The 12,071-nt window shown below is 36.3% G+C and overlaps 1 protein-coding gene across 1 annotated transcript in view; it reads left to right on the forward strand.

The window, feature by feature from the left end:
* The window catches only part of LOC135835465 (uncharacterized), a 28,822-nt gene extending 16,974 nt beyond the window's left edge, over nucleotides 1-11,848 (forward strand). The window contains exons 11-12 of the mRNA XM_065349732.1: nucleotides 6,862-7,024; nucleotides 11,663-11,848. Of these exons, the coding sequence (XP_065205804.1) occupies nucleotides 6,862-7,024; nucleotides 11,663-11,848 (349 nt within the window). The remainder of the gene's footprint in view (nucleotides 1-6,861; nucleotides 7,025-11,662) is intronic.
* Nucleotides 11,849-12,071: the final 223 nt, after the last annotated feature.

Here is a 12,071-nt window from a genome sequence, read left to right on the forward strand (position 1 = left end):
TTTTATTGAGATTTGGTGTTAATTTATGCGCTTCAAACCATTTAGCAAGTACATATATTCAATCAAGAGTTTATCACTTTTCTAGGCTTTTCATATCACCAGCCTGAAATGATTGCAAGATAGTTTTTGCATTTGCTTTCATCATACTTATTGGTTAATGGTTGCATTGGTTGCTAAGTTCGATTTTAAATATCAACTTGCAGCTGATTTCTCATTTCTTGATCTTTTAAATAATTTATAAAGTAGAATGTAACTACTACTACCTACCTATTATAAAAAAATAAAGTCGAAAAAGTCTCTCGTAAATTAGAACATTCAACTAAACAACTTTAGATGGAATAATCAACGTAATCTCAACTTGGACATGTAGCATCAATTAAAAAAGAATTCTGATTTTTCAGTTCCACTTCCTTTTATTGTACGAGTACCATGCAATTTTTTTTATGAATCCCGCTCTAAAATTTCAAATCATCATTGACGAGAAATCAACTGCCAGTAACTTTTTCTTAACAAAATGATCATTCGTTTGTCACTTTGATATACTGATTGCGAGAAAGCTATCGCTCATCGCAAATTGTTTTTGAATGAAGTTTTCACTATGGCCAGAGAATTTTACGGATTCTCTGATATTCAGTTTCAGAAATTTTTTTTTAAAAAGCTCAATGCGAAGTTCCTAAAAAAAAAACTCATGTTTTCAAGTACACATCTGGGCGGGAATTTCCACAAAAACGTTAAGAAGTTGAGAAATCCCATTTTATAAATGAAATCTGACAATTCATCATGAGCCAAATTTGAGCTTACAAGAATTTGCGAAAATTCGAGAAATTGAATTCATCAAATAACTTTAGAACACCTTGTCAAGTTGAAAACACAACCCTACGTTAGATTAACCAACCCCCCTCCCGCACCTTGTCAAGTTGAAAACACAACCCAACGTTAGATTAACCAACCCCCCTCCCGCGGACACTTTGTATCGCCGATCCGTCGGCCTGTTCTAGAGTGAACTATATATATGTACTACCTAGTACCTACTCAGTTATATCAAGAGTGTCCACTGTCCATGGTTCAAATCATTTACAATTCAAATCATACAGAAACTCGACTGCTTTTCAATTTTTCAATTTTTTTTTCCAAAACTATAAGTACCTACTTAAAGGTGGTTTGCAAAAGAAAAAAAAACGTCGGAATATTTTGACCAAATTGAGTGAAAACCTTCAACTTAGTTCAATGTTACCCAGAAAAGTTTTCAGGTCTGGAGGTGCCTCTAGAGAGGAAATACAGGTCCTCAGAGGGGAAATTTTTGAAAAAATCGTAGCTTTTTCGCTCTAGCCTTTACCCAACTTGTTTTGGGAAAAAAGTACTTGAGATTCTACGACGACCTAGGTAATTCCCATCGAAATCTTGGACCACTATTAGGGTTCTACTGAACGGTTAAAAATTTACTAATCGTTCTTTTTTTGGGGGATGAATTAGTATTTTGGTATTTTTCTCTGTAATATTTCGCGTTAATTACGACAGATATCATATTTTCTAAACTAGTAAAATATTTTGGAACGCAGTGGTGCCAATTTTAAGGTCCGTCAATTTCAAAAAAAAGCAAAAATCAATAGGTAAATTTTTTTTAGGTAAGTACTATTTTTATTAATTCTTTGGTCATAATTATCGCAATGTTTAAAAAATTGAGACAAGTAGCAAAAAAATTGACCAATTTTTCAAGGGTTTTTGAATTTGACAAAAATTACCAAAAAATTGGCAAAACATGCGTTTCAAAATATTTTATTCGGGTTCATAAATGATATTTTTCGACTAATTAATGCGAAATATTAGAAGATAGAACATTTTTACTAGTATAAAAAGAATTTTACCAAAAATACGGGATCAGCAAATTTTCAACCGCTCAGTAGAATTCTAAAGGTCGGATCACTGTTGAATTTTGATGGAAGTAGCCTAGGTCGACGCCGAATCTCAAGACATCTCTGAAGCATTTCCCAAAAAAACAGTTTCGAGCAAAAAACCACGATTTTTTTCAAGAAATTAGTATGTAATTTTTTTTTCTGAGTTCGGCATAATTTCAAACTCTTCTGAGCTGAAGGAGCTAATGCAGCGTTGTTCAAAAGAACCGTCAACTCCGCGATCACTGAAAAGTTCAACACCAGCCATCCCAAAATTTAAAAAACAACTATGCGGCGAAGGATGATTTTTCTCATTTGATTGCTGGTCAACAATTTGAGACAGATTATGAAACTTGTTCAAGAATCAAGAATCTCATCGGAGATTATCCGAAGAAACGCAAGTTCTACAAACAATCAAATAACTTTTTGGGCTAGACACCAAATTAATCGACTTTGTATTTCAAGAGCTCGAATTAGTCGAAGGTACCTAACAAAATAAAAAAATAAAATATTCACCAAAAAACATCGTCGCTGTCGCAATTGCTTTTCACAGTTTAAGAATACAAAAGATGAACCTCATTAGATGTACCTAACTAAGTAACTACCTATGCATCAAATATGGTGCAGATCATTTGAGGAGGTGGATAGCAAAACGCAATAACTCCATTTTTGGTTTTTTTGGGAAATTAGGAAAAATTGTCAGGAGGGGAAGGGTGGGGGGTCGAGTTCCGAAATTGGTGTCAAATGAAAGGGGAAGGTGCCACAAATAAAATTTCCACTCAATTTCAAAATTTCGGTCACCTGGGTAAGCACAGTGAGGAAAAGAAAAAAAAGTTATTGCGTTTTGAACGCAAAATTTTTTTTTTGGTGTTTTTCTGCAAAAAAAACGTATTTTTTATTTGAAAAAATTGATGTTTAATCGAGAATTTTCGATAAAAAACAATTAAAAAACTGGAATGTGAAATTCAAACAATTCCTGTGTGTGATATGGCATTCAGAGAGTGGCAACGAAAGCACCATTTTTTTAAGTAACTCCTACCCAACGATTTTCAGTACCCACCCGATGAAAAAAAACAGTGTTACCACATCTGCGCAACTGAAATGTATAAAAAGTAGTGGAGTTATTGCGTTTTGCAAACAAAATCTCATTTTTCAATGCATTTAGCTCTAAAATCAGACTTGTTTTCCTCGATTGCGCTATGATATTCAACTGATGGACAAAATCTGACACCGGGAATGGATTCCCCGTTGAATTTTACATAAGGATAGATATCAAACTCAATTTTCGTAATTTTGGAGTTATTGCGTTTTGCTATCCACCTCCTCATTTGTAATATTTCGAGTTTTTATACGCTATCAAAGCAGACATCGATAATATCAATCACTATACTTTAAGACGATGCACTATTCACTATTATCATTTTTAAAAATTCCCGTGGGATTCTTCTACCCCCCCCCCGGGGGCGGTTTCTGAATACTTCACCAATTCTTCAACTTCAATATAAAATTGCGAAATTTTCCACCATTTTGTCCACATAAACGATACACTTCATACTCGTATTTTCAGCAACTCGATCGGTCTCATAAAACATGACCTAGGTGAAATACAATCGAAGTGGTTTCACTAGAGGTGAGCAAAAAGAGAAAAACTCACCCCTACGACGACGAGTTTTTCGTGATCATCAATCCCGAGCATTTATCAGGTTTCCATGTGTGTCTGTAAATGAGAGTAGTTAAGTAAGCGCACGGTGCACCTCTGTACGCGACGAACGAGTCGAGCGGTGCGCAAAAGGCGAATTATTAATCGTTTTATGAAATTCAATCGTTCGTTAAAGACCTTGTTAACCAGTAACATTCGCTCTATACAAAGGTATTAGATTTTGGTTTCCGGGTACTCGAAGGGGTTTTTTTCTCCATATTTCTGCCGCTGGTTGCGCTTTTCATTTACACGCCATCGCCATGGAAAAGGCTGCAATGCTATTACAAGGTACAGTAGGTACCTACCTAACCTACGTTACGTAGGACAGCAAGAGGTGAGGTGGGCGGAGAGTTAACGTGAATCGTAAACCAGAAACGTTTTCAATGAGTGAATTAAAGGCTCTATTCAAAATCCCATCTACACACGATTTTCTGTACATTGCGTTGCGTTCGACGGAGAAAGGTGATGAATTTAGTAAACCGAGCAAAGGAAATGAAAAAGAGAACACCGAATACTATCGTGGAGAGTAATTAGTGTTGATTTAGAACCCCTTCTGTATTGCTGCTGGTGTTGCTGCTGATGGGTGTTCGTGGGTGCACCAGTAGTGGCGCTATTACTGATAATGTCGATCATTTAGCTAGAAAAAGGTTAGTTAACAGAAAAAAAGTGTCTAATTCACATTTACAAAGCTAGTACTCGAATATTGGTTACTATATTTCTTACACAGAAACATTGTAGTAAGCAAGTAAGTATATTTAGTTATTAATATTTAATACGTTAATTTTAAACACCCAAAGACTCGAGTACAACTGTACCCACACGTACATAAGGCGACGCGAAGCAAAACGAGTAATAGTATAGTAAAATTACCGAAGATAAGTGCGAAAACATCAATTACGCCCACCGGTTCTCTTCTCTCGTTTTATAATTACGCAGATAAACATCGGGTTATTAATTTAAACACATTGGACCCGGCTCGTCGTCGTAGGTATGGTATAACTCGTGAGCGGCAGGCGCGCAGTTGCGTGTGACATATTTACATTTTACCGACGATTAACATTTTAACATGTAATAAACGTTTGTCGAATACATACAACTACCTACAGTTGGCGTTAGAGTATGCAGTATGCTGCACATGTAGTAGTAGGTAGTAGTAGTATGGTGTTGTATTCGACTGAATCTCTCATTCTCTTTATAATTCGCCGCCCTTTTCGCCTATATTCCCAACCCAGTCTCTCAAGCTGCCGAGCTTTTTCTACCTGTCAGCCGTTTAACGGCGTGTATAAATTAGAGCAGGGTTACCAAACGCAACTACCTCATCACCATGTACAGCAAATTACTCTCCTCAAATGCCTTCTCCATTCTCATGGTGCATATAATGGCCCAATGTAGCAGTTCGTGCTGCTTACACAAATAACACAAGACGAGCTGTCGACGAGTTCCGAGGCCTGTTGTTTATGTTTGGTTTCTAAAGTTAATCGAAGATGATTTTCTTCATAAAATTGCGAGTAAATCTCGCAGAATCGAGTAACCAAATCGTGGTTCGTGGTGACTTTTTGAACATACTCATTACTCAAATTATAATACAAGGAGTGCACATAATGTGTGATCCCTCGCCTCCAAAAAATAAATTGTTTAATTCAATTTATCCTCAACAATCAAAATCACCTAAACTTTTCCCTGGAAAAACATTCAATCGGATAGCAATTGAGTGCATAGGTACTTTTTACTTTTCTCTTTCTATTTTCAATTTTTCAATAAAAAATAACTACCTTACGTAATGAATGTGCTCGACGACCACTCGCACTTTAACGTTAGTTTTGTCTTAAAACACCGTTCCGAAGTAGGTGTCTGTTTTTTCGATTACGTAAAACGAGCTGAGGCGTCTCAGAATGCGCGCGTTGGTCGCTTACGTTGCGACAACGCACTTTGTGAGAAGGCAATCAAAATTCAAAAGTCCGAACCGTACGTGCATCCTCACAATGGGAAGCTAGGAAACACAAAATAGTCAATGGTAAGATGTATTCCTACTTTTGGTATGCATTAGAATTATTTGTGTAGAACAAAAAAAAAAAAAAGGGTAGTCTGAAAAAAAGATAACGTATCTTGGAATAGACCACAAAAAAATTTGTTGAAGGATTATAACCAAATTCAGTGGAGACCTTCAATTTGAATCGAACTTGACCCAGAAAAATTTTAGCTCCGGAGATGCCTCGGGAGGGGAGATGAGGGTTCTCAAAGAGGGGACCCATGTCGATAAAATTGTAATTTTTCTCGCAATCCCCTATACCTAACCCGTTACGGAAAAATGACTCCGGTCCAAATGATAGTATTTGAGATTCTGCGTCGACTTGGACCATTGCCCTCAAAATCCGAGTCCACTGTTGAACTACTACTGAGTGGTTAAAAAATCGCAAATAGCAATATTTTTGAGTAAATTTGAGCTTCAAAAATTTTATCTTCCGAAAATTTTTTGCATCAATTATGCTAAATCAAGACGTAAAGAATCATTTCTGCAAATAGGTGAAATGCTTTGGAATACATACAGTGGTACCAATGTTATGGGTCATTATTGCCAATTTTAAAAACTCGAGAAAAGTATCAAAAAAAATTACAGTTGTGGTTTTCTGAAATTGACCATAATGACCGAAAAATTTGCACCACTGTATTCCGAAATATTTCCTAAGCATCAGAAATGATATCTTTCGATGTTTTGGCTCAATTGCGAAGTAGGTACCTTACCTACAATTTGAGAAGGAAAAGTCTCAAAACACGAATTTACACAAAAATAAGCGTTGGGCTAATTTTCAACAGCTCAGTAGAACCCTGAAAACCCAAAAATTGTAAAGGTACCTACCAGCAACAAAAATATCTAAAGAATTATTGAGGGAGGTGAATTTAACCAATCTCTCAAATCCTATTACCCTCTATGGTTGGTGCGAATTCTTCAATGAATATTGACGATGACGATACAAAACAAGCACTCGCTGTTCTGGATCAAAAATTACTGGCGGTAAAGTGAAATCCTTACCTATCCCCAAAGAGTCCGGTTTTTCGCAAAACTTATGAGGAATTTCAATGTGATTCAGTAAAACGTATTTTGGTAATTTTCTCGTCACAACATTACATCGTGAGTAGTTATTTTTTTTTAGGAGTTTCCACTCATTTACGTTTTCCTCAAAAACGATGATTTGAAGGACTACACTGATGTGTTCAAACGCATCAGATCAGGTGAAAACCTATTGCATCCAATTGTTTTCTTAACCTCAGCGGAGGATGCGTTTCTAAGAACTGCTATTGTAGAAAATACTTCTACGAATGCCAGAGTAAAATCGTCAATTTTCAGGATCCTGTCGTAGAGGTGCCAGCTATCGTTCCAGCTATTGTCGCAGGCCCTCAGTCAGCTGTTGTGGCTCCGCCATCGGATAGAGAAGTAAGTATATGGATTTTTTCACCCTTTTACATTCTCGAGGTTAGCTGTCTACTCGCTAGAAAATTTCAAAAATAAGCCATGGTGAGTAATATTTTAAATTTTACAGTAAGTCGACTTTGAATTTTTGATCGCATTGCATAGACTCTTCGTCGTCCCTTTTCTGCCTCAGGACAAGAGAATGATGGCTTTGGGAGAGATAACTGCCTACCTCCCCAGAGTAACTAACCATCCAGCAATGGAAGAGTTGCTATCTGTGTCTTTTCTATTGTTTTATTGGTTCGTTGTAAGGTAACTGTATATGTGTGCCATTCGGTTAGACGACCTAGCAACATTATAAAGTCCACGTACACCACACACATTTTTTTTTCGCCCGACCGACTAGAATCAGGATTTTAAAGTCCTATTGGATAATTATTAATTACGATGTGCAAAAATAAAAATTCTCCAACAATTCAAGGAGAAGAAAGGAGAAAAGACAACGTAATTAACACCGAAGACGCCGTATCTATCGTCTATAGTCTTTTAAGTAAAAATGTTTCAAGTATTATAATAATTTAAATAATATGATCAAGTACTTATCAATTACAATTTTTACATTTTTTAAATTAGTTTTTGGAATTTTGATTGAAAATAAAATTTTAAATTAATGTATTATAATATTTAAAATGAGTGATTCTATTGCGAATTCGAGTGAATTTCCCGAGTCATCAAGTGCTGCAGAACTCGTCACAATCAAGCATAAAAAAGGTAAACCCATTTTAAAAGAGGAAAAAACACTGGTTTATAACACTTACTGCCAAGTGAAACGCGAAAACCCAGAAAAATTTGAATACGAAATTATTGACCTGGTGCACCAAGTGTGTGGAGTAGGCATAAGAAGCGTCAAAAAAATACTTTGTGAGAAAAAATACTTCGGCGATTTCGAAACATTTAAAATCACCAGAACCAGAAAATCTACCTTGTTCAGTAGGTAATTCGGATAAAGATTTAATTCGGAAGACTGCAGTTCATGAATCATTTAAAACTAAGCCATTTTTCCCAAGACACGTTCAGAGAGGCTAAAGCGAAAAATCCACGATTTTTTCCGAAAATGTTCCCTCTTTGAGAACCTAATATATCTCTCCTCCATGGGCACTTCTAGAGCTAAATTTTTTTTTAGCGAAGTTAAACTCAAAATGAACGACGAAGGTTTCCACAGAATATGGTCAAAATCTTTCAACACGTTTTTCTCCGGGATCCACGCTACTACATTTATGTATAATAAAAGTCTCCGCCCCAGAACAGGATCGCACCGTCCCGAAAAAAGAAGAGGGTAGTATCCCGCCACGAAAACAAAATCGATTTCCGGTAGTTAACTGAGCGAGATTGTGTCCCACGTAGAGCAAAAGTAAGTTAATAATTTTCATTCGCGGTTTTCAGTCAAGTTTCCAACCTCTTGAAAATTCAATGCTCTAGATAAATCCTCAGATTCATAGAGTTGTTGAATCCAAAATTAAGATTTTGGAACTTGACATGTGTCATTTTGAGAAACCATTAAACATTGGAAATGCGGAAAAGTACATACACAAATTACCACATCTCCAATCACTTGAAGCTCAATACAAGTAAAAACGAGAAAATTTGAGTTCTTTACCTAAGGTTTAAAAATCATATCCAATTTCAGCGAGAAAAGTAAGTATACTTAAAAAACACTCGAGTTCAAAATATCAATTATTAAACGTCAATAAAATGATCAAGAAATACGCTAAAAGGTTTGAAGCATGAATGATAATCGCCTCGTTCCGTCAACTAAAGCGAGTATAGATCATCGAATGACTTACTTACTCGTATTTCAATACATGAGGGCGCATGTTCTATATTTTATTACTCTTTACGATGGAAATTTGAACTCACCTAAAACAAAGTAAAATACAATTGGAGTTAGTTTTTTTTCTTTATCATGTGATTAGGTACAGGCATATATCTATTTTGTGATCAGATTCAATATTACTCGAAATTTACTCATTTGAGTCAGGACTAAGAGTCTGACTAGATAAATGACATCACGCATCAATAACTAATCGAAACCCAATGCAAGAGCAAATGAAAAAGACATTGAAAAAGTGGCATGAAATTCCTACAAGTAAAAAATAAGAGTCTTTGTTTTAGATCAAATTTTTGAAAATCCAAAGTTGACCAGTTTCAGTGACTAGTGTTATTGTTTTTCATTCTTAAAATGCATATTTATGCATAAAAAATTACGAAAATCGGTCCTGAATCTGAAACAGCAACGCTTCGAATAAAATTTCATTACTTCCGGTCACTCCGAAGCTTGCAGCTCGGTTTTAGATTTCTCCAGAAGACGCGGGAATTAATTTGGGAAGCTGAAAATCAACTTGTGGCGTATTCTTGACTTGTTCAACGAGCTTACCCACATTTAAGATAATTTTCAGGCGGACACTTCGAGTGTGTTTTTTTGACCAACGCAAAATCAATTTAATAAGGGGAAAAAATTCAAAATAAAGCACTGGAAATAATTTATCTTCCTGGAAATCGGCAGAAATGCGGATTAAATCGTTTTATCAGGGCAAAAAAAAAACCACAGCATATGATTTTTAATACCTAATCCAATTTAATTTCGGTTACTTCTGGAGAAATTCAAACGGACCACAACAGACCAGGTAAAGCAAGTACAATTGTCAGCATCCATGTCAGCGTACCACAAACATTTTCGTAATCGGCATAAAGATGATGCGACTCCATTATACGGAGTTCGGCGACCCAATAAGAAACGCAAGTGAGTGCAGAAAACGTCAATTTGTTTAAAATGCATGCATCGACACGTAATTGAGAATAGTTTTCATGCAAATATTCTTCCACACCAAAATATTCAGTATTATGGACGGACAACAACCATTTAAGAACTACATTCAGTGTATACCAAATTCCAATGCGAAAGAATTGCAATTCTACATCGCGCCCATACATTCAAAATTTCGCAAAAAAACTACCGAGAAAATGATCATCTACTTGAAATGTATACCAAATCAAATCAACCTACAGTAACCTGTACCTATTGGCTCGATTCATGATATAGTCCAGTCAAAATTCAATTTGACCCAAACATAATTGCGATCGAAGGTTTTTTTGGTGAATACCGTGTAGGCGGGTGGTATGCTGAACAACATACTAAAAGTCCCCGCCCCTACACCACGAGCTAACCCCCTCCCCCCTCAACAGTGGATCAAAGCCCTCCAAAATCAGTTTTTTGTCAAAATTTTCTGAAATATCAACTTTCGAGTAAAATGATCTTAGTGATAATTTCATCTCCTCTCTAATACCTATCAAATGAGCTGTCAACCAATTCTCTACCCCAAGGGAGGTGGCGCTACGACCCCTCAAAGTGACATAATTTTATTTTAATATTTTGAAATTTCATGACTTGGGACTTGGAACCTGTTCTAATTGATTAAATTGACTAAAACTTGGGGAATGGGATCCTTTTGAGAGCTATAGTTGACCTCTGGAGTGGGGAGGGTCAAAGTTGAAAATTACCAGAAGGTCATTTTTTTGGAGGAGCATAATATGACCTCAAATGGATGAAAAGGGTCCAAAACCATATCATTGGTCCCTATCCTCATTGTGATCAACATATCCAAATTTCAGCTTCCTATATAATTCCCACTCTTTTTAAGGTGGAAAAAGCCAAAAACAGGGGCAATAAGATAGGGAGTTTCTACCTTAATTTTGCCTCAAATGTGGTGGAGATGACCTAGGAAGCTGAAATTTGAATATGTTTATCACAATGGGAGTACTGACCAATGATATGATTTTGGACCCTTTTCATCTATTTGAGGTCATATTATGCGCCTCCAAAAAAAATGACCTTTTGGTAATTTTCAACTTTGACCCTTCCCACTCCAGAGGTCAACTCTAGCTCTCAAAAGGATCCCATTCCCCAAGTTTGACTCAATTTAATCAATTAGATCAGGTTCCAAGTCCTACGTTGTAAATTGTGAAATTATTAAAATCGTGGCGCTTTGAGGGGTCGCAGCGCCACCTCCCTTGGGGCTAGGGAGTTGGTCGATAGCTCATTTGATAGGTATTGGAGAGGACATAAAATCACCACTGAGCTCATTTTACTCAAAAGTCAATATTTTAGAAGTTTTTGACAAAAAACTGATTTTGGGGGGCTTTGATCCACTGTGGTGGGGTTAGCTCGAGCGGTAGGGGCGAGGACTTTTAGTATGTTGTTCAGCACACCACCCTACACAATATTCACCAAAAAAAACCTTTGATCGCAATAATGTTTGGGTTCACCTATTTTTCTCCGCTATTTGACTGGGCTAGAAGGAAATTCCAGTAGTACATCACATACATAACATTTTACAGAACATAAAATCTCCCTTTAAGATTTCAAGCTGAAAGAATGCAATCTGTAAATTTTTTTCTCTTCACAAGATGCCCTTCTTTATTTTCAAAATTTGAAACCTTCTCCAAAAGCAAAACTTCATTAATTTTTGATCACGTTCATTTGTATTTAGTATCTATTAACAATATTAACATGTACTTGATATTTGTGTTCATTTTGATCACGTACAGTTGTGTTTGCTACTAGTATTCTATTTACATCTAACAACTTGTACTTGGTATATTTAGAGAATTAGAACTCAAGAATTCGAGATGACCCTACCTGCTAGGAGAGCGCAAGTATACTCTGAATCCGTCGACGGCAGCGGCATAATTCGCACGAGTCGTTTACCTAGACTAGTTGATGTGGAGACTGATGTGGAAAAGTTATCCACCTTAATCGGAAGTATCAGCGAAAAACTTCGAGATGTGTAAGTTTTTTAAAGTCTTGTTATTTGAATTGTTTTGTTTCTAAACGTCTATCTATGAATAAAAAATGATGAAAATTGGTCCTGAATCTGAAACCAACTCTTACGAATAAAATTTCGTTACTTCCGGTCACCCTCTGGAGCCTGCAGCGCAATTTTCGATTTTTCTAGAAGACGCGGGGATTAATTTGGGCCGCTGAAAATCGAATTGTGGCCTTTTCTCGACTGGT

Source organism: Planococcus citri, chromosome 1 (genome assembly GCF_950023065.1).
Source record: "Planococcus citri chromosome 1, ihPlaCitr1.1, whole genome shotgun sequence".
Taxonomy (NCBI): Eukaryota; Metazoa; Arthropoda; class Insecta; order Hemiptera; family Pseudococcidae; genus Planococcus; species Planococcus citri.